General features: G+C 36.1%; 1 protein-coding gene across 3 annotated transcripts in view; it reads left to right on the top strand.

Moving 5' to 3' along the window:
• CSMD3 (CUB and Sushi multiple domains 3) overlaps positions 1–24,049 on the top strand; it is a 614,489-nt gene that overhangs the window by 492,851 nt on the left and 97,589 nt on the right. For 2 of the 3 annotated variants that reach the window (XM_065668827.1, XM_065668826.1), the window contains 9 exons: positions 1,157–1,270; positions 1,843–1,938; positions 2,790–2,993; positions 6,241–6,365; positions 11,033–11,129; positions 12,048–12,152; positions 16,060–16,178; positions 18,352–18,421; positions 20,144–20,260. In XM_065668827.1, the coding sequence (XP_065524899.1) occupies positions 1,157–1,270; positions 1,843–1,938; positions 2,790–2,993; positions 6,241–6,365; positions 11,033–11,129; positions 12,048–12,152; positions 16,060–16,178; positions 18,352–18,421; positions 20,144–20,260 (1,047 nt within the window). The remainder of the gene's footprint in view (positions 1–1,156; positions 1,271–1,842; positions 1,939–2,789; positions 2,994–6,240; positions 6,366–11,032; positions 11,130–12,047; positions 12,153–16,059; positions 16,179–18,351; positions 18,422–20,143; positions 20,261–24,049) is intronic. The other variant, XM_065668828.1, reaches the window with a different exon arrangement.

The following is a 24,049-nucleotide window of genomic DNA, read 5'->3' as shown; positions in this document are numbered from 1 at the left end:
CCTGGTAGCATGACTTCAAAAAATCACTTTTGTGATTCAGTATATGTATTCTGAAAAGTGTTTGCTGCTTTGGATTGGTTGCTCATTTATTTCACAAAGGTAAGGATGCACTGAATGTTAGTGTTCTTAAGAAAAAAAGAAATATTCCAAGGTAAGTAAAGGGTAAGTAAAACTTACTCTGGAGTACTGTGTCCAGTTCTGGGCTCCTCAGTGCAAGAAAGACAAGGAGCTTCTTCAGAGTGTCCAGTGGACAGCCACAAAGATAATCAGGGTCTGGAGCATCTCTTTTCATGAGAAGAGGTTGTGGGAGCTGGGCCTGTTTAAACTAGAGAAGAAGAGACTGAGAGGGGATCTCATTAATGCCTATAAGTATCTCAAAGGTGGGTGCCAGGAGCAAGGTGCCAGACTTTTCAGTGGTGCCCAGTGACAGGACAAGGAGCCATGGCCATAAACTAAAGCACAAGAAGTTTCACCTCAACATGCGGAAGAACTTTACATTGAGGGTGGCAGAGCACTGGAACAGGCTGCCCAGGTAGGTTCTGGAGTCTCCCTTTCTAGAGACATTCAAAACCTACCTGAACGCATTCCTTTGTAACCTGCTCTAGGTGGCCCTGCCTTGGCAGGGATGTTGGTTTTTAGAGGATATCCAGAGATCCCTTCCAACCCTAAAAATTCTGTGATTCTGTGATACAGAGTCTTAACAGAATAAATTCATAAAATGCAATATATATAGCAAGACACCTAGAATTATAAAGGAAGATATTTCAGTGAGAATTTAGCTGTGAATTGAGTGGTGGTGAACAGAAAATTTTAAAGTATATTCAACAGCAGAAAAATGGGTTTGTTCCCTAATTACTATAATCTTTTAATGAATGTGTGTTTGTGTACCTTGTCTCTTTCATATATATATAATTGAATTTATTATTCATTTACTGCTGTAATTGTATGAAAAATAACTTTAAATACCAGAACAGATAATCATTATATATAATTTTCATTTACTTTTATTTAAAACAATATATTAATGTATTTTCTTCTCTTTCTCTCTCTTCCTGCCCCCACCCCCACCCCCCCGGTTTTGTTTGTCCTTTCTTATTCTGTTACCCTTTCTTTCGACATTGGTGTCTCTTACTTTTGCTTCCTCCTGCTTCATCAGTGGTTTTTGGCCAGTTTGTATTTTTCCAGACATCACTCCATGATGTAGTTGAAGTATATGATGGCCCTACTCTGCAGTCATCTTTGTTATCCTCTCTCTCAGGATCTCATTCAGGTATCCTTTAATAGAACCCTTATTAGATTCAATTCCGGCAAAAATATTAAATCAGAATTTTGAACTAAAAGCCTAAACACTCAACCCTCATTGCATTAATGAATAAAATGAAGTAAAATTGAATCTATATTTTTAGATTTTTTTTTTCTTCTAGTACTTAGTTATTACAGTGAGTGTTTTGGGCTTTTTACTCTGTGCCTTTATGATTTTTATATAGTGGTCAATCTGAAATGGGTATTAGATATTTTAAAGCAGTGTATGTTTGTAGCAAAGTAAAAGCATATAGGTTATGTGTGACTCAATTGAAAGAGATACGGGGTTTGGTGGGGTTTTTTTGGTAAAGGAAACAACAAATATTCCTAATATCTTAGATGAGATTTGTCCCCCTTTTCTACAACAAAGTAATACTGCCAGTATAAAATACTGAAATTGCATGTATCTTGCAAAGTGTACTGAAGCAGAACAGGGGTTTAGGAGGATTATTTCTAGCTGCAAACATGTTGACAAGTATTTTGAATGCTTCTTTAGTAAAAAGTGGTTATGATAGCTTTGTATTTGCTTTGTTTGAGTAGGTGAATCCCTTCCATTGAGCTCAGGTAACCAGATCACAGTTAGATTTACTTCAGTTGGACCGATAACAGCTAAAGGATTTCATTTTGTTTATCAAGGTGAGACAGTCTGGAAAAATGTGTAAGTTTATTCTGTCATCACAAATTTTAAATCATCAGAGAATAATAGACTGAGAATATGAAGGAAAATAATAGCCTGTTAGCAATATCATAGCTTTCACTATTTCTGCATGTTTTGAAAAGTGTTTAGGACCAGTCTTTTATCTATATTTTAAATTTTAAATCAAATATTTAAGAAGCATAAGAGAGGTTTCAAATTTAAGAAACCAGTTATATGAAGCAGCTGTTTCTGTTTGCTGATCTAATTGATTAATGAATGCTAGATCCATTTGGTTGCTCGAACTGGTTTATCTCTCAATTTTAATATGAATAACTGTGTTATTAGCTGAGAGAGAATCAGTGATCTTACTGTTATTAAAATACTTTTTCTTGGTTTACATTATTTGCCTTATACGTCAATATTTGCAACTGCAATTCATTATTTCCTTAAATTTAAATCATGACCTGACAATCAGAGTACACATTTAAAAGTCCTCAGGAATAGATGCAAATATTTATCTGACACAGAAAACATTTTTTTTAAACAATGTATTCACTGAATATTTCGTAGTTGTATTTCAGAGCCATTTTGGAAAGGCTTCTGTGTGGGTTTTATGCATTGCTTTTAATCTTGTCAAGAATATCAGTGTTACGCACTTCCGAATAAAAGCTCTGACATCAAGAAGTATGCAATCCATATAGCGAAGATTCATTTGGGGATTGTGAAAATACTCTTTGACTGGCAAATAACCATGTGTTTCTTCCAGTCATTTTCAATATTTGTGGTTCAAAATCTGTATTTGTCCACCAAATCTAAAATGAAGAATCCACAGTTGTTTGTATGTTTGCAGCTGTTCCAAGAACAAGTGCAACACAGTGTAGCTCTGTGCCTGAACCAAGGTTTGGAAAAAGGATTGGAAATGAATTTGCAGTTGGGTCATTGGTTCTTTTTGAGTGCAATCCAGGCTATATCCTCCACGGTTCAACAGCAATTAGATGTGATACAGTACCAAATGCATTGGCACAGTGGAATGATTCACTCCCTACATGTGTTGGTGAGTTGTTAAGGCTCTTTAATAGAACTAATTACTGCCTAAAGTGTAGACCATTCTTTCTAGCTGAACGTGTTCCTGCTATGTTATCTGTACAATATTTTATTCTTGCTTACTTTTATTCACTTTCTTCTTCATTCAAGGTTAAGATTTTATTCCCCTTTGTATTGTAACCTTGCTGTGACATTTCACAAGTTTCATGAGCAAACTCTGCTGCTATAAATTACACGCTAGCTTCTCTTACTAACATCAGTGACAGTGCCTGTCTGTCCCTTAAAGACTCAAAAATATGAGTTTGTTCCCTGACTGCTTGCAAGACTAAGATGCTCTCAACTTGCAGATCACTAATGAGATATTGCAAGCTATTATAAAGAACACTACTATTTAAAGAGTTAGAAGTAGTTGCAGTAAAATTTCATTATTTGTTAGAAAAAAACCAGTACTATTTCATATCAGAAAATACACTTTGTTTCTATTCCTAAAAGATTAAATTATCAGAATTAAAATTTCAAATTAATGTGCATCCATTGACATTTATAAAGCTGATTTGCAGCAACTGGAAATCTGGTGATTGTGCTGAAAAGCTGCACAGTAAAGAGATAAAATTTGAATGGTACATTTTTCCATAGGTTTATGTCAACGGCAAATATGGCATATTTGCATATTAAGTTTTACTAGAGTTTGGCTTATTTTTTTTTTCTTTTATATGGGAAAACCCCAGTTTATAAATGAGTTAAAATTGGTTATCATTTGCATAAATGTTCTTGAGATGCCACCGAATTTTTCCACCTGGAACATTTGTTGCAGTGCTGACTGCATTACACATTAACTTTATGCAAACTGAATACATTAAAAACTATTCATTTTGAAGATCAAGACATCTGAAGAACTCCATTCCCAGTCATGTATGAGTTAAAGTTACTTTACTTTTCCTGATAGAGAACAGGGTTTTGTATAAAAATTATCCTAACCCATTACAAAAAGACATTATGAGCATTAAGAAGTACATAAGAAGAGGTTTACATGAGTGGGAGGAAAGGGAAATAGAGAACATTTTTTTTCATCAAGTTGATTTTGTATCTTTTGTGCTAATAAGCGTGGTAGAGTCTGAATAGTTTTCAATAAAATACAAGTTTTTTCTCAAAAATACTAAGCTCTTGCTAGAGAGCAAGAGTAAGTAGCTGGGGTAATATTAATAAATTATGATTAACCAGCTATTATACACAAATAATGTTTATTTAAACTGTTTCAGGCATAGACACAGAACCAAAATTTATATATCGATAAGAAAATGAAGTATGTATTTCATTTATTCTCAGTGATTACAGACTTTGTACCATTTACCCCTTGAAACGTATTCCGTGTTTTTTTCTGGGTTTTTTTTTTTCAGATATGACAACTTAACATCGTGTTGAAATAATTATTTTGACCATTGATCACAATATATTATTGATATTTTAGTATACAATTTAGCCTGTGGAAGACGAAGCTATTTGTCTCTAGGCAAGCTGAACTGAGAAAGGGTTACAGGTCACCTTATGTGTGAAAATTCCTGTGCCAATAAAGGTGAAAAAAATATATATGAGGTGAAGACTGCATTGAACTAAATCAGTTTAATAATTGAAGTGGTAGACATGACCGTATTAAATTGTCTTAACTATAGTGAATGCTAGAATATTTCCTTACAAATAGTAGACATCAATTGTCCTGTCTGTTCTTTTATGAGTAATTATTGAAACATTTTAAGTGACACATACCTTTAGTCTAGCCATGTAGTTCCCAACAGATTCTATCAATTATATACCACACAAAATGTAGCTACAGTATTCTGTATTAAGATAAGTTGCATTCTCCTACCTATTTTCTAAATCTTCATATTTATATCTAATGAAATCCATTCAGAACTTAGTAGCACTGCATAGAAGTGATACATTAGCTTCTAATGGTTTTGATAAACCATCTCATTAATCTTTTCCTTCAACTTCTTAAATATAGAATATCTGTATCTGGATTAAGCTGTAATATTCTTTGTCCCTGTTACAATGATCTGGACAAGATAGATACATTCAAGTTGAATATTCAGAAGATAAACTTAGTGATACTGACTGCCTCTGTCCTGTTCCACGCATACAGGATACAGCTGTATTACAGCATACAGCCGTAATATTCTTTGTCCCTGTTAGAATGATCTAGACAAGATATATTCAAGTTGAATATTCAGAAGATAAACTTAGTGATACTGACTGCCTCTGTCCTGTTTCATAGCATCAGGGGGCTGGAGCACCTCCTGTATGAAGACAGGCTAAGAAAGTCAGGGCTGTTCAGCCTAGAGAAGAGAAGGCTGCTTAGAGACCTCATAGCCACTTTTCAGTATCTGAAGGGGGCCTACAAGGATGCCGGAGAGGGACTTTTCATCAGGGACTGTAGTGATAGGAGTAATACGTTTAAACTTAAATGGGGGAAGTTCAGGTTAGATATAAGGAAGAAGTTTTTTTACTGTAAGGGTGGTGAGGAACTGGAACAGGTTGCCCAAAGAAGTGGTAAACACTCCATCTCTGGCGGTGTTCAAGGCCAGGTTGGACAGAGACTTGGGTGACATGGTCTAGGGTGAGGCGTTCTTGCCCATGGCAGGGGGGTTGGAACTAGGTGTTAAGGTCCTTTCCAACCCTAACTATTCTATGATTCTATGATTCTATTAATCTATGGGCATGGATACCGTGAGTGCAGTCTTGCAAACACATACCAATTTACTAACTAATGTGATAGATCCGTAGTCTGTAATGGGTTAATTCACATACACAATGAGTCAAACAGCTGAGACTGATTAATTATTTAGAATTAATTATTTAGAAAACATCATAGCAGCAATATTAAGAAAGAACATACCGTTTTTTACAACACGTTTTGATCTTTGATCTAATACAATACATAATTGTTAAAACTTCATTCTTAACCCCTAAAAATAACAGACTGGCTTTAACTTTGTTAAAGGTCAGATAAGTAAGGGAATTATGAGCATGATTCTGCCAGGTGGAAAACTAGTAGGAAGGTAATTTTCATTTTTCCTAAATGAAAGTTTTTGAGATACAAGATTTTATTTTCCTGAGGCAAATATAATTTTTTTAATGTGGTATAAATTTAAAAAAAGTTTTCTGCCATAGTATGCTGAACATTGTGTAAGCTTTTATAATAACTGTTCTGACTTCTGAAGCTTCATACATCTTTTCTTGCCTTATACATTTCCTTCTAGTGCCCTGTGGTGGAATTCTGACAAAGCGCAAAGGGACCATTTTGTCTCCTGGTTACCCTGAGCCTTATGACAACAACCTGAATTGTGTGTGGAAGATCACAGTACCAGAGGGAGCTGGGATTCAAGTAAGTACACTTGCAATTTGCTTGTTATCGACACATCTAAGGCTGATTTTCCTGATGCAAGAATATGAAAAGATCATTTATTCATACGTTTTTCTATCTCACTAATGATTCTCACAGTGGAATTTATTATACATAATTTTTATTCTAACAGTTGTTAAAAGTTGTAAGAACTACAGAAATCTTAAAAGATACACTTGTAACTTTTTTCCTTAAAAGAAAATCACCAATACTTTAAAATGATTTATTTCAATATGTCAGTGACTCCTTGTAAGCCAGAGGAAATCAAGAGGCTTTCCTGTGATATTTTTTCCCCGAAGTGGATATATCTCCTCTAACAGAGTGAAATTAAGTGGGTTGTTTCAATGGATAAGTTATAAATGTTTTCCTAGAAACTCTTGTTATTTACTCTATAGTTGCAGAAGTTCATCATGATATAAAGATGCTCCAGTATGTTTCAGCATGAGATGGGAATTCCTCCTTTAATATACTGGCAGAATTCTTGTTTACTTACTTAAATTAATCCATTAAGATAAGTCCATTAACAATAATATTTAATAACTTAAATCAGTTTTGGGATTGATTTTGAGGAACACTACTTCATTTAAATGGTTGACTAAAGCTATAAAGTTTCTTACGCAATCAGTAATGGAAGTTAAACACTAAGAGGATAGTTTAGAGGATTTAAATTGCACATTAATTGGCTTCCTGGTTTAGGCAGTCACTGTTGCTTTTTGGGAGTATTATCTCTCATCATAGAGTGATTAAATTATTAACTTATTTTAAGTTAGGTGTCTAATCTGCATGATATTCTTTTGCTCCAGAGTCACAATGAAAAGAGATATTTACTGTTTGTTGTTTTTTTTCTAGTTCGCCCAATTATTATTTTTTTTTCTAAGCTAGTGAAAAGCCATCCTTCCTTTATATTGTCACTAACTGAATAAGTTATTCACTTATACTTCTATAAATGTAATGACAGCAGGGCAGTTTCAGGGCATACCCTGTATTATTTTAACTGTATCTCTAGAAAGTCTAATATTGTAACTAAAGCAGGACAGTCATGAAATGTGATATTCATGCTTCATCCTTTGAATCCTATCTGATTTTCAGGGCTATATGTGAAAGATAAAGTCTCAGGTATAGCAAACTGAATACAGGATCAGTAAGTCCGAAGTCATCATTTTTACTGCATTATTTTTCACAGCTAAGCTTTGCTTTATAGCTACTGACAAAAAAATGGTCTTCATAATTTTTTTTTTCACTTCATAGGAAAGAAAAAACTAATATACATATGTAAAAATGTAATTATTACTGTCAAAATCAACTACTTGAGGCAGCATTTGAAAATGTGGACTGATTTTGTCCAACCTGAGAATACGTGTAAATGTGGATATTCCAGATACTGTGGCAGCTAAGGCTTTTGTTATGTAAATGCATAAAATATCTGGACATTTTTCCTGACCAATATTTATTCCTTGAAAGTAAAGAAGACACTTTCCAGCTTTAAAGGAGATTAAAAAAATGTATCACCAATGCATATTTCTCTATGGAATGTATAGATGTAATTTTAAGCTATTTAGGTATAACACTATCAATGTGTATGATTATGTTGAATTTGTTGAAACTATGATCAGATGTAAATGCTGAGCTGTCTTATATTAAATTGAGAAGCAGACATTTAAAAGTAGATTTAGGTAAATATGAAGCGTGCACCAAATCTTCCTTCAGGCACCTAACTTAAATACCTTGTATAACGCATTTAAGCTACCATAGCTCCCTATGAAGTTAGGGCAGAAAGACATCTCGAGTAGATGATTCAAAACATCTACTACAGACTCTGGCTCCAAATCACTGCCTGAAGGTATGTCTGTACTTATTGACTACATGGGGAGGTTACATCAGTTGCAGTAAAATAGATGTTTTAAATTAGGTGGTTTATGACAAATACAAAAGCCATGGTCAGCAACAGTCTGGCCCTGAAAACACAGTCAAAACATCTGATAATCTGAATTTTGTTCTGAAGGTTTCCTAGGTGCCTGCACTTCCAATTCTGTATGTCTTCAGACAGAGAGAACACCTAAGTTTCATCTAAATACCCTGTGAACCAAAAAATAAATAGCCATGCCTTACAGTTTTCTGAGAGACCAGATCCACTGGGCCACCTCCAAGTACTAAAACATGCTAACAGTAAGGGCCTTTCCATTGCTTCACTTCAAAAAAATAAAAGTAAAAATCAACTTTTTCCTGTGGTATCTGACCAATTCCTACAAATAAGTACAGTGTTTAAGAGCCCTATCCAAGAAATAGGTAGCCAAACTGAACTTTCCTTCTACACAGAAGAAGGTCCAAGTCGTATATTTCACCTAGAAAAATAACTTCGTTACCTAGTTGTACTGGAACTGTTCTTGTTTCTTCTGTTGAAGCTATTCTATTTTGGAAAAAGATAAAAGAATAATTGAAGGAAAAGAGCATTAAAAGAAGCATGATTCTTTAACTTAGTGGCTAAGGTAGACCTTTTTGAGAGTGGTTGGGGTTTTATCCATGCTTCTGTCACTCTTTAAATGCTTTTTGTTGAACAATAGACCGGTCAGCCTTACCTCCAACCCTGGAAAGGTGATGGAACAACTTATTCTTGACTCCATCACTAGGCATATCAAGGATGAGGGGGTCATTAAGAACAGCCAACATGGTTTTATGAGGGGGAAGTCATGTATGACCAACCTTATAGCCTTCTATGAGGAAGTGACTAGGTGGAGGGATGATGGTAGAGCGGTAGATGTAGTTTTTCTTGATTTCAGTAAGGCATTTGATACTGTCTCCCACAGCATCCTCATAGATAAGCTAAAGAAGTGTGGGCTTGACGATCAAGTAGTGAGGTGGATCGAGAACTGGTTGAAAGGAAGAAGGCAGAGAGTTGTGGTCAATGGTGCAGAATCTAGCTGGAGGTCTGTGACTAGTGGAGTCCCTCAGGGGTCGGTGTTGGGACCGGTGCTGTTTAATATTTTCATCAATGACCTGGATGAGGGAACTGAGTGCACCCTCAGCAAGTTTGCTGATGACACAAAACTGGGAGGAGTGGCTGACACACCAGAGGACTGTGCTGCCATTCAGCGAGACCTGGACAGGCTGGAGAGTTGGGCGGGGAGAAACTTGATGAAATTTAACAAGGGCAAGTGTAGAGTCTTGCATCTGGGGAAGAACAACCCCATGTACCAGTACAGGTTGGGGGTTGACCTGCTGGAAAGTAGTGAAGGGGAAAGGGACCTGGGGGTCCTGGTGGATAGGAGGATGACCATGAGCCAGCAATGTGCTCTTGCGGCCAAGAAGGCAAATGGCATCTTAGGGTGCATTAGAAAGGGAGTGGTTAGTAGGTCAAGAGAGGTTCTCCTCCCCCTCTACTCAGCCTTGGTGAGGCCGCATCTGGAATATTGCGTCCAGTTCTGGGCCCCTCTGTTCAAGAAGGACAGGGAATTGCTTGAAGGAGTCCAGCGCAGAGCCACAAAGATGATTAAGGGAGTGGAACATCTCCCTTATGAGGAGAGGCTGAGGGAGCTGGGTCTCTTTAGCTTGGAGAAGAGGAGACTGAGGGGTGACCTCATCAATGTTTACAAATATGTAAAGGGTAGGTGTCAGGATGATGGAGCTAGGCTTTTTTCAGTGATATCCAGTGATAGGACAAGGGGCAATGGGTGTAAACTTGAGCATAGGAAGTTCCACGTTAACATCAGGAAGAACTTCTTTACTGTAAGAGTGACAGAGCACTGGAACAGGTTGCCCAGGGGGGTTGTGGAGTCTCCTACACTGGAGATATTCAAGGCCCGCCTGGACAAGTTCCTGTGTGATGTACTGTAGGTTACCCTGCTCTTGCAGGGGGGTTGGACTAGATGATCTTTTGAGGTCCCTTCCAACCCTTGGGATTCTGTGATTCTGTGATTCTGTAATTATTTCACTAAATAAAATAAATAAAAAAACCCAAACAACTCCAGAACCCTTCCCCTCTAAAACAGGAACAGGAATTTCTGTGTTTCGTGGAGAGTGTTTTCACTATATGAGAACAGATACATCCTCCCTCTTGCAGTCTATCTGCTTACAACTTTACATCTCCTTATGAGTGAAAGGATGTTATCACCTCTGCAAGGAATTAAATGAATGTTCTGCCATTTGCTTTTACCATGCTAGTAGCTGCTTCTCCTCAGGAGATGAGTCAATGGTGAAGCTAACCAAACAAAGGAGGTTGCTCTTATCTGGAGGCAGAATTGAACATGGCAAGACAGGTGAAGAAGTGTGCATCACTGTGAGACTGTTTTTAGCTCTGCATAAACTAGACAGAATCACAAAGAAACTGCAGTAATTGACGATACCATTTTGTCTTCCCCTGAGAGTCCTTCTAACATGGCGATCATTCTATACCCAAATGATTTTCACGGTTGTGTGAGTTGCTGGAGGTAATATGCGGTTATCACTAAGGGCCACAGGATTCATAATTGGCAATTAAACAGTGTTGTAGTGCAGTTTTATTCACTTAATTATGATTTCCAATTCTCTTAAACAATGTGAGAAACTCACAACTTTTCGTGACTGAAAGCAGCAGAGGTCACAGTTTAAACATCTCTGTGCTTGAATACAGAGGAGACAAGTTTATGTTCTTTACCTCACATTTTTCTTCATAGGTACAAGTGGTGAGTTTTGCCACAGAACACAACTGGGATTCCTTAGACTTTTATGATGGTGCTGACAACAATGCTCCAAGGCTTGGAAGTTACTCAGGTGACTGAGAAGATTTTACTATAAGTAAATCTTAAAACTGACATGACTTAAATATGATGGATAGTGGCTTAGCAACTTCATCTGCCAGTTTCCTCAGGACTTGTGAATGCATCTTACTAGATCCCATGGACTTGTGCTTCTAGTTCTTGTGTGTGTGTTTGTTCCTCCTATAATTAACAATGGGTAATATTCTTTCTGATTTAATCAGTCATCTCTTAGCAGACTTTATAAAGCTGGATATTTGAAAATGTTAGAAATGAAATAACATTCAGAGGCTCCCAAACTAGATACCTGTTAACCTCAGGTCCTGCTCACTCTTAACAGCAGGGTCAAGAAATACAGACATCTAAAACCAAAATGCCTCTTCAAACTGCAAATAAATAAATTATGCATTCTTTATACTTATGCAAACAAGACAGTTCTATTTGCCTTAATTTGTTTTGTTTTCCTTTCTTCTACTTTGTTCATGTGTATGGAATGAGATCACAGACAATAATATTGTTGTCTTGTCTTGTGGTGAAACACAAATATGTGATCAATCACATTTCTAAGACTAGCCCTGCAAAATACATTAAGAGCTGCTTAACATACAGGATTTGCTCTCGCTTTTGTGAAAACCCTTGTGAATATTTCTCTTTTCCTGAATGAAAGCATGTAATATAAATTTATATTAGACCTTGCTTCCCTGAATACCTACAGTTCATGTCTCTGATATTGTGGTGCACTGAAAATGTAATAAAACTTTTATAGGGACAGATACTTGGTAGCATCCATGATGACAAAATAAGGTGGAATTGGTTATATGACCTCCCCTTCTCCCTTACCCCCTTTCTCTTTTTCTCTCTTTTTATATACACACACTTGTGTATTTAGTTCAGTTTCTGTGCATTTCAGTAATATTTTGATTTCTCTTTTCAGGAACAACTATTCCTCCGCTTCTCAACAGCACATCAAATAATCTGTACCTAAATTTTCAGTCTGATATCAGTGTTTCAGCTGCTGGATTTCATCTTGAGTATACAGGTAATTCAAACATGTTAGATTAATGAAGATCTGTTGCTGATTCCAGACATCAGGTGTACCTAAACGATATGAAAGAGTCCTATTGCACATAATGTGCTACATACCGTTACTTCACAGTAATTGATAAAATTCACATTTAATTAAAAGTGAACAATATCATGCTTGAAACCTGTGCTGTGCTGTACTGTAAGTGCTGCAAAGTTTAATTTGTCTTGCTTTGGCCTTTAATTTGTTTTTGCTCCCTGAAAAGCTTTTCTGAACACACAACAGCCAGGAGTGAATGTGAATATGGCAGTCCTGATCCCAAGATAGACCATATTTATATGATTATTGCAGGCAAAACCACAAACCCTTTATGGAAATCACCCGTTTCCCTCTGGACACACACCTTTGTTCTCATCAAACACTACACTGTCCATTTGGTGAGGGAGGGGCAGTGCAGCAGGCTGGGTCAGTGTCCCAAGGATCCCAGCTCTTGGTGTCCACTTGGTGGCCTCTCAGGCTCCAGCCACTACTCAGCCAGCTGCTTTGGCTGCAGTCTCTGGTCAGTCATGTTCTGGCTGTCTACTTCAGCGAGGTCTCCTCTTCCCAGTTGCTCTGACCTTGTGGTTCCTTTCTTGGTGCTGACTTCTATGCACATTTTCACAGAGGCAGATCTGACGGGTGCAGACACACCACCGGGTCCTCTATTGAATGTATCTGTGTCCATCAGCAGGTCAGCTGGAGTCATCTGGAACTGTCTGTGTCTAGTATAGACCCTCATCTCTTCTCTTAGATCCATCCCTGCAGCCCCACACTCCCAAAATCTGCAAATTCTGCCCAATACAATAATGTTTGTACTATATAGTATGTATTTTATATGCGTGTATAGGACACAACACTGGGTCACTCTCAGTGAAAATGAGAGAATGAATAAACTGAAAATAGCAGCTGTGATTCCTAAATGACAAATGCTCACAGGTTGGTGGGAGAACAGCAGAATTATTTCAAATGCTTTTATTATTGCTAAGTACCTCAGTGGAAAAAGCTATAATTCTAAACTTGCTTTCTGTCTCAATGAGATTGCCTGAGCTCACTGACAGGAACTCTGACAGTCACTAATATTTTGTTGCGGGTTTTTATTTTTATTTTTTTTCCTTCCCAGCTGTGCAGTTCCCTCTGCTCATAGTGATGCTGGTGTCTGATCTACATAATTGTGTCATGGTTACTCCTTGTCAATTTTACAGTATGCAAATCCTATCCTCTGGTTGTCTGATTAGCCATTTGGAGAACGCGGCATTCCAAAATTGCTGCCTGATCACTTGTCTTTAACTAAACATTAATTATAGGTTAGAATGATTCTGGATTGAAATTCAGATACACTTTCAGCCGCTTGCAACTTCAGAGGGGAAGAAACTGAAGAAAGTTAGGAAAACAAAGTATAATGAGACTGAATCTAGTGAAAGTGAAAATGCATCTGTGTATTCCTATGTGTCCAAATAACAGAAGTGTGTAGTATACTGCTGGTTTGCTATTTTCACCTCTAAATAAAGAATTCACAGTATATCATTTAAAGTACTGGTACATACCAAGAACAATAGCTGTATATGTATGTATGGATTTATACAGGCGAGTATGTGTGAATCTGTACAAATGTAATACATTTTCGGTGTGAGTGCATGAACCCAAAGTATATGCTGAAAATTTGCGATTCAGGCAATAATACTATTGTCCCTCAGTAGATACACAATTAACCAGCTCAGTGAAATATGCTATCTTACAAAATTAATTAATAATTCACTTTGCATGTGCAGGTGATAGAGATATGTGATTAAAACATCATATAGACTGTTGTGGTTTGATCTTGGTTGGCAACACAGGTGCTTGCTCACTTTCCCTCACATTAGGGTGAGGGAAAGATTTGGAAAGAAAGTAAAATTAATGTTCTGAAACAGTTTAATAGGAGAGGAAAGGTAGATAACATGCTACTCCTTCTTCTTCCCCTCTTAATAATAATTGGACTATACAAAACAAGCGTAGCACAGTGCAATTGCTCACCACCTGCCAGCCGATACTCAGCCAGTCCTGAGCAGCAGTCCCTGGCCAGCTTTCTCCCTAGTTTGTATACTGAATACACATCATACGGTATGGAAAACCCTTTGGCTGTCCTGGCTCTGTATCTTCCCAAGTTCTTCCCACCCCCCACATCCCACTCCCTCCTCACTGTCAGAGCAGTATGAGAAGCTGAGAAGTCCTTAGTGTAAGCACTACTTAGTAACAACTAAAACATTGGTATGTTATGAACATATTCTTATCCTAAATCCAAAACACAGCTCTGTACTGGCTACTAGAAAGAATAGTAAATCCATCTGATATGAAAACAGGACACAGACTTTGGGATGGAGTGAGGAAATTGCAGTGTTTAAATGTATTATCTTTACTGGAAACAAATGTAAACTTTAAGAGCAGAAATTTCATGGGAAGTAAAGAATTGCAGTTGGAGAGTAAACTATGGTGACTTCTTAATTAAGATTTTCTGTGATATGTGGTACATTTTATAAAAATACACTCTAAAATAACCATCGTATCGTGCATATGTGGAAATTATTGAAGTAAAATCTATGATATTCGAAGGACAGAATAGAATTTAGTGAACATTATAACTCCATAAAATCTGTGGAATAGATAATCTGTGATTTTTTAATAAAAATAAGCCAGAAATTGTTGTCAAGATTATTTTGAAGTTAAAATAGAGGTTCATTGTAAGTAAATTTCTATACTGCAAATTGCAAAATAATGACATGTTTTTGAAGAATACCTGTGGAAAAATGCAGTATATTAGACATCCCTGTTTGTTTACTGCTCTCTGACTCACACCACAGAACTAAAGCATGGTTTCAGAGGATGCAGTCTGGATTCCTGCCATGCAAAACTAAATAGGAGAGTGTACCTCAACATCTCAGCTAATGCTTTCACACATGGACAATCACCCTATAGAACCAGACTAGCTAAAGCTAGAAATAGTCACCAGTTACCTCTTTATTTTCTACTTGCCTTGGCATAGTTTCCAGGAGGATGTGCTCCATGATCTTGTCATGCACCAAGGCCCTCAAGATTGACCGGCCTGTAGTTTCTTGGGTCTTTCTTTTTTCCCTTTTTAAAAATGGGGGCGTTTTCCCTTTTCGAATCAGTGGGAACATCACAGGACTGCCATGACTCCTGGATCTTCCTGGGTAGATGTAATGAAGAATCTGTTTCTCTTTTGAATAACTATTAAAAAACCATTCAGTCTTTTGGCAAACCAGCTTCTATTGCAATCAGAAAGTTGAAATATTAGTGTTATGACTCTACAGATATTCCATTAAAAATAACAGAGTATGTGAAACTTGATGTAAATATTTACTCTCTGTATGTACGTGAATGGAAGCGTAGAGTCAGACCTGTGAAGAATTGAATGCAGGTGAACAGTTATACTTCGCCCTGGTGTTTCTGTGTTCTGCCCTTAGTGCGATATTGGCCAGCATTCCCTGGAACAGATGCTGAGAAAGAAGAGTGGGGTGCTCCCAGTTTGAATTAGGTGGCTATAATTAGGAGTGAGACTGGAGGTGAAAATGAATGAGTCTGAGTGAGGAGATAGTGGAAATTTAGAGTTTGAGTTGAGACTGCAGATTATTGTGAAGTGTTTTTTGCCACCCTGATATTTTCTTTCCTTTTCCTTTACTCAGGGAAGAAAGTGTTTCTCCTTACATAACATTTGGTACAAAATAATTCACTACTTGCTTGCCCACAGAGAAACTGCTGGTACCTAAGAGCTTCCTAAAACATATCAATACAGTATGCCTATGTACAGCATACACAAAAGTTCTGTGTGAATCTAAAACCAGATTTTATGTTCCTTAAATTGTCTAAACTTCTCAATTTTTCACAGCTATAGGTTTGGACTCTTGTCCTGAACCACAGACCCCAAGCAATGGGATTAAGGTTGGAGACAGATACATGGTTGGTGATGTGGTGTCTTTCCAGTGTGATCAGGGCTATTCTCTTCAGGTGAGCCAAGTTTTCAATTACAAATAGCACATTTTAATTCTTTTAAAGTGGTTATGTTTGGGTCTGTCAGTATGAAATGGACACTGAACTCCTCAGAAGTTTTGAACATGCAATAAGCTTGCAGAACTGGTTGGCTTTTCTGCCAAATGTTAAATTAGCAACTGTCCAAATATTCCATCAGAAGTGTATGGCTCTATATTAGTGGTTATAGGTTGTTCTCTGTTACTGATGGCATCTTTGGTATTCACAGCTGAGCAAAAGTGCTGGCAAATCAAGTTAAATCACTTAAGTAATTATCCAATAAAGAGTTTTTTTGTTTTCCACGTATAGGAGAAAAGAGGAAGAGGGGGAATGAAAACAAACTAAAGGGAAGGAAATAATTGTTTTTCTCAGTAAATCAGGTAGCGTCAGTTATTTTCTTTAAGTATTTTCTTGGGCTTCTTTTCAAATATGGTTGTATTTTTGCCATGAAAATTTGCTTTGCTCTTGCATTGGCAAAAAGTATAACTAGGGGCAATGCAATGATCATAAATCACCAGTAGGAATCTGTCTGCCTGTAGGAAAGTTCTTGAGAATATTTTTAAAAATCTGTACAGGTACACTGTCAAACTGGTCCCAAACTGTATTGTTTCCACCTGTGTCCCTGAAAGGACTGAAGTTTTAACTGATAGGTTATTGTTTTCAACAACTATGTTTTCTCATGTGTGGCTCTGAAGACCCTACAGTTTCCACTTTATCTAGCTGTTTGAGAGTGTAAAAAGAGAGAAAACAATCACATTACCCATTCTTAGTAAGTCTTAAAGAGAGAAAATGTTCTGTATATAACAGCGCATGGTTAACTGCTAATGGAGTTACTGATACCTTCGGAGTAAAACAGCAAAGGAATAGCTTACATACCTTTCTTTCTTCCTTAACATCTCTCTGGCCTGCAACACGTTGATGAGTGTCAAACTGACTGAAATTTTTAAAAAGCTAATAATTTAAAATATTTATTTTATATAATATTTCAATCATTTATTTTATATGACATTTCAAATATTTGTTTTCCATAAGTCTGTGAAGACCTGAATACTGAGCTTGTATGTAATGCATCAAAAATAGAAATTTAATTACTTTTCTGGATATTTTTTAAAAAACCCTGCAGTATATGAACTGTGATAGAACCTAAACAAAATTGTCTGCTTCTATCTCTCAACTGCCATTTGGATCTGGGACCTGTTTCCCAGGTTTCCCAGGTTTCCCAGTTTCCCCTTCAAGACAGAGTTCCTAATCATGTCTGCAGCCTTCTAGCATTTCAAGAATTAACTTAAATGTTCTCTGATTGCAGCTCTGACAGTGACTATTGAAGTTTACTTTTTATCTCGCCTTATTTTAACTGATCATTCCTGGGAACAACTTATCAATTATTTTTTTTTATTCTTTTATTTTTCCCTTTAGTTTCATACTTAATTACAAATATGTAAGCAGACAAGTCACAGTAAGTGCCTGAAATAAAGAACTGTGAAAACATAGATGTAATTTTTTTTCCCTCCATGTTATTTTTGTAGCTTAAATACTATGTTTTTGCCACTCATTTTTCTGGTGGGTCTTGGAACTCACTTGTAGCAGATTGCCTTGATATCATAACACCTCTATTGTAAAAGGACATATATTGTAAAATTTTCTTGAATATTTCAACATTTGGCAACTTAAGCTGACTGCTTCGACAGTGAGGGTAATGACTGCATTTAGAATAGGTATTAGGAATTTAAGATGTAAAGTCAGTACTCCACAATGTATATACTATATATATACATATATATATACATATACATATTTCATATCTTTGTATCAAGTTCAACAAATGATGCAGATGTAATTGTTGCTTCAGTTGGGGTTTTTGTTTCTAGACCCTTGGTTTATACTAAATTTGGTATAACAGAAGTCGTCTGGATCCTGTTACACTGTTAGAAGTAACATTAAGGACACAGACACAATTATCTAGTGGGCTAACAGTTAACATTGCAGTCTTATCTGCTGTATTGAAGGTATAATTTACAGTGTGCAATGAAGTTGTATCTTATTAGTTTTATATATTTCAATGATGTTTTAAATTACAAATATATTTTTAGACACTAATGCTGTATTGTGTGTATTTTTATTATATGAGTTATCAAATATTGTGTCATTTTAGGGACATTCACATATCACCTGTATGCCTGGACCAGTAAGAAGATGGAATTATCCGATTCCAATATGTTTAGGTATGTAAACTTTCTTAAACATACAGGAATAAGAAAGCCAGAGGACTAAGAAATAAGGAGGTAGATGTAGGAGAAAGAATAGGGGGAACTAGAAGAACTTAATTAGAAATGAAAATGGTCAGTTAAGCTGAAGATTTTCTAAGTATGCTGCACAGTTATTTTTGCAAGCCTTTTCTGAAACGTCCAATCATAAAAAGAAAGAATGAAATATGTTCTAGTCAGAATATATCATCAACTCACTATCAGTGATGTGACCTCCAGAGACTCTTGCAAACATAGTTAATTTATTTATGAATCATTTCCCCAGCAGAGTGATGATTGTAACAGAAATACTAAAACAGAAATTGCATTACATTTTCATCGCTAATAAGTTCAGCATGGGCATGTCTGCTCAATTTCAGAAGATACATTATTTTTCAAATTAAACTATATACATGACCATATTAATATTATCGGAAGAAGCAGTGGAAGCCTGCCAGAAGCCTGAATAAAACATCTGAAGTGCACTCAAATATACTCATTTTATATGATGAATAAATTTGAAGGATGTAAACTCTTTCCGTCTGCATTCTCTTTCACTGAATGGAAATGCCCCTTTTGCATGTTCTTAACAGCAAAAGTTGCCTATCTTTGTGATGTTTAATGTGTGGAAAGCAGGATGATGCAGGCATCATTAAAGATTTTATACTTTGCTTTTCTTCAAACCAGACTATGTATCTTCTTGAGTTTCCTTGCATAATCCTGTTCTTAATCCTGTGAGCTGTTAAAACCTCCTATGAGGTACTGAGCTCCTTCAGCTTAGAATTTATAAATATTCAACAAGGTTCAGATATTTGTAAGATTTTTTTCTCAGGGGTTAGTCTTCAGTTTCCATCATTATGCAATAGCATATGTCTTGAAAGTCTGATATGATAATTGCACTGCTCTGTGGTAAATTTTGAAGACAAGGATGCTGTGCTGAAATTTCAGGGTTTTTTTTTCTTTTTTCCTTCTCTTTTGCAAGTAATGATTTTTAATTGTTTCAAAGAATGTAGCAACTGTTACTTGGAAAAAAGCATTAAACAAAATTGTATTTAGCAGAATTAACAGCTTCATATCCAATATTGAAGTGTAAGGTACTTTATACACTGATGCCATGCCTGGAAAAAAAAAAGCAAAATAAAAATACGTTTTGTTCAATTCCCAGAAATATATCTATTTCTATGATTCTGTGTATGCATGAAAATTTTCTAAATCTGGTTATTTTATCTAATTTTTGGAAAAGCAGAATACACATGCAGTTTTTAAAAGGCCTCTTAAAACACTTTCAGTACAGAACCTGTTTAAAGTACATTATTATCTTACATTATTAAGATGCTTCTTTACAAACTTATGTGGAGCTGTGTCAATGTTGCTATGAGCTGACTGATATATATATGTGTGGCTTGCCTGTTCACAAGGATGGCTCGTGTGGACAGAGAACTGAGTAAAAATCTGTTCTCTTTTCAGGCATATTGTCCCCTAAGTTAAAGCCTAGTCAATTCAGAGTAGATACATATGTTTGAAGTTCCTACTTATAAGTTACTTTGTTACAAATAGCAGTGAAGGAACGTTTGTGTGTTTTTAAAAATATTTATTATGATATTAATAATATTGGAAGAATCTTCAATGTTATGGATAATTTTTTTAGCTCATTCTACTCCTCTGAAGAAATGTCTGGGTTTGTTTTTTTTTTTTTTGCAGCACAATGTGGTGGAGCCATGTCGGACTTCAGCGGAGTGATCCTCAGCCCTGGGTTTCCTGGCAATTATCCTAGCAGTTTGGATTGCACATGGACAATAAAGCTGCCTGTTGGTTTTGGTATGTGTTCTTTTGTGGATTTAATTTGTTAGGTTTTTTATAGATTCAAATCCCTGAGCCTAGTTTTTCAAATATTATGAATATGTATCTTGGGAAAAAAAAAAAAAAAAACAAAAAAAGAACTGTAATTAATTTAAGGAAGTTATCAAAGCCTTGAAAGAAAACTACAGAATAGAAAATTTACAAGATTCTTGTTTTTTTATCTAACATATAATACAATTTTCTGATAAAGGAAGAGAAATATTTCTAATTACAATCAAGCACTGTTTTATAACTTTAACAGGCTTGCTTTCTCTTTGTGAGGTCATAAATCCAACAAATATAAATACAAATGTTTTAAATCAAGTTAGTGTCACTTTAGGAGAAATTAAAGCTGCATTTGAATTCCTTATTTTATCATTAAGCTTCTTTGAATGTGCTAGGTGAATGTCACAGCAGCATACAAATGTTCTTGGAAGAGACCTGTAGAAGCCTCTCATTCAAAGGTGTCAAGCTTCCCACTCAAAGTGAAACTGTCAGTAACACTAGATCAAGTCCAGTACGACTGGCAGGTCCTTCTCAGGAGTGCTGCTACTCACCTAATCAATTCCCAGCCTGTATCAACAGATAGGGATGTTATGGTCCATATGCAGAACTTCACATTTCTCCTGCAAACCCTTCACAAGGGTTTGTTTTCTCAGTCCTCAAGTTGGACAGAAGTACCATTTAGTATATCATCCGTGCCCCTTAGTTTACAATCCTCCACATAGTTATTGAAGATGCATTCTAATTATCCAGGTTTCTCCTGAAGAATGAAGAGATCTAATAGTGTAAGGTCCCATATCAACCCACAGAATATTGTGGTTTTTGCTGGCTACCAACCGGACATTGAATGACTGACTATCATCCCTGGAGCCTTAAAGCTCCGTTTATTTTTAACCTACTTCTCCATTCATCCAGCTCATATGTTCAGCTTCCAGATGAGACTCTGATACAAGTCTGAGTGAAAAGACATAGCAGGGTGAAAGTATGTTATATCCTTCCTTTGTCAGTTTAATCACAGAAGGAAATAATGGTTTATTAACTGTGATTTTCTGTTAATAACTCTGTTGATTACTCCTGAGTCCCTTTTTGTCTGTTATGTATTTGGAAATTGTCTCCATTTAGACAAGTTCCATAATCTTTCCATGGACTGCAGTGAACCTGCAGTTACCACAACACCCATTCATGTCTTAAAGGTGAATATGTCTACAGACTTTTTTTTGGTCACCAGAACTTCTCTCATTCACCATGATTTTGCACAGGTAATATCAGAATTTCAATTACATGGGATAACCTCTTGAGCAGCTTTGGGTGGATCTTATATATCTATCATTGCATAATGTTTATTCAAAGCTAGCCAATACAGTTGTCCCATATAATTTTTTACACTTGTGGCATTTTTGCAGCAGCACGTGCACTTTGATTTTTTTCTTTCTATGCTATTGAATGACATACTGTTTTTTCAGATGTTCCTTGCTATTTTCTATTGTATACTTGTCATCTTCTGCAATATTCTTTAGTTGATGATATATAAGTTTTGGGTCTTACACAGTAAGTGAATGTGACATGTTAAATAGTTTTTCCTTCTGAATTCTGTTCAGATTCTTTATGTCCTCTTTTTAAAATCAATTCTGTGATCTTTTTGATTGTATGTCACATGAGCCCAGTTCACTTATGATGTAAATGAAAGCTAGTTGTTCTGCATGGGTTGTTTGAATTGAAGAATTTTAAGCATTCAGTAACACTGTAACCTACTTAACAGAATTTATCTGTGGCAAATAAATTATGTCAAGATAGAGATTTCCATATAGAGCCCAATTTTTATGTTTGCATTTTTTTTCAAAAGACACAGGATTCAAGTCAATAATTGATTTTTTGTATTAGCGTTTTATAGAAATAGCATTGAAAATTTAATTCTGCCATTACCTGAGTTTTAGACAGCTTGATGTAACAGCTGTTTAATCATGAGTTATAATGCTGTCTAGAATCTTCAGATCCCAAGCAGATCCCTCCTAGGTGAGTTATCAAAGAAAATTACAGAAGTCGTAACTGCGTCATCCCTGGGTCAAAGTTAGAAGGAAAAGGGATATTCAGAGCTGGGAGCAGCATATGTTGCCAGATGCTTTCAAAGACATTTGCTAAAAAAAAAAAAAAAAATAATTAAAATCTGGAATATAGATTACATTTCAGATTCCACAACATGGTGTGATCAACTGCATACAAAAACTGCTGTCTTTTTATCCCAAGTGTCTTGCCTCAGGGTGGTGAGATGCTCAAACAGGTTGCCTGTAAAAATTGTGGATGCCTGGAAGTGTTCCAGGCCAGGCTGGACAGGGCTGTGAGCAATCTAGTCTAATGGAGGGTGTCCGTCCCATGGCAGGGGGGCTGGAACTAGGTGATCTTTAAGGTCCCTTCAAACCCAAGCCTTTTTATGATTCTGTGATTCTGCCTCTTGCCTTAATTTACTGCTATCTTGCCTCTTTTCTACTACTGACTCCTGACTCCAATCCATTTGCTTTGCTAGCAGTCTCCCAGGCTTATGTCTCCATTTCTTACTCCATGTCCAAGAATTTTAATTTGACTCTTCAGACGCGTATTTAACCATTATATTATTAACATACTATGTAATTTCCTTTCCATTAGGAAGGAAATTCAGCTATTTAAATTTTGGAAACAAATTCTTGGATGAAATAAATAAATTGAATTCCACCAAAATTAATAGTTCTGCACTGCTTTGTAGCAACTGAAGTTTATTCACTTGTTTTATGAACTGTTCTCCAATCCAGTTCAGGAACAGGAAAACAAAATGCTCCTTTTTCTAGAAGAAAATTAAAGCTGCAGAGATTGAAATGTGGTTGACATTTTTGACCATCTTGAAACAAGATATGGTTAAAACTGAATTGAAAATAAAAATCAAATTTCATTGAAAAAAATGAAAAAAGTTACATGAAAAAGTGATGGCTATAACTGGTTTTAGTGATGCTGTGGTTTTTTAGTTCAGTAGTGGCATATATATCTAACTTTTGAGTAGTAAATAGAAAAACTCAGAAATGCTGTCATGGGAACTTCTTGTAGGATTTCAGTTTAAGTGTTTCTAACAAGATTTTTTTTCTGAGTTAGAAGTTATGGATCATAAGCTTTTCCACTTTATGGAAGCTAACGGTGTAATCTAAACCAATGACAGGCACTATGTTGATCAACATACAAGGTTACTTTATATGATTTGTTGCTATTCTTTTTTGAGGTCTGTGGTTAGATTTTATGTTAAATGCTAATTCAAAGGTGCATCCAAACTGAAAAAAAAGCCATATTAAAAACCAGTCTAAAAAGTAGAAGTCTGAGACAAACAGAGGCAGGTGCTACAGGCTAAGCAAAGGATGACTACTTTGGAAGACGGATGTGGTTCAGAACTTGTAGTGAAGGACAATAGGGTACAGAGAGCAGAATGAAGGGCAAAAATATATTAGAGCTGGTTTTGTATTGAGCAAAATGGGTGAAAGAGAAAATGATTGACAGTAAAATTGCATGAGATGGCAGTTATTAATGATAGCTTACAATTTGGACAAGCATTTGGTTCACAGGATCATATAACAGGCCAAGCCCACAAATACCATACATATAGAGAGAGCAAAGTTTGAATATAACTGGATTCTCTGTGTAGGAAATATATTTGTAGGCTGCTAAAGTCAAAGAATGACATTTACGAGCAGAAGCTTTCTTATCAATATAAACTATCTTCAAATAAAGAGAGACAGCATGATCAAGGTA

This window comes from Lathamus discolor, chromosome 2 (assembly GCF_037157495.1).
Source record: "Lathamus discolor isolate bLatDis1 chromosome 2, bLatDis1.hap1, whole genome shotgun sequence".
NCBI classification, from domain to species: Eukaryota; Metazoa; Chordata; class Aves; order Psittaciformes; family Psittacidae; genus Lathamus; species Lathamus discolor.
Note: the sequence above shows the minus strand (reverse complement) of the source record. Positions and strands in the feature narration are given on the sequence as shown.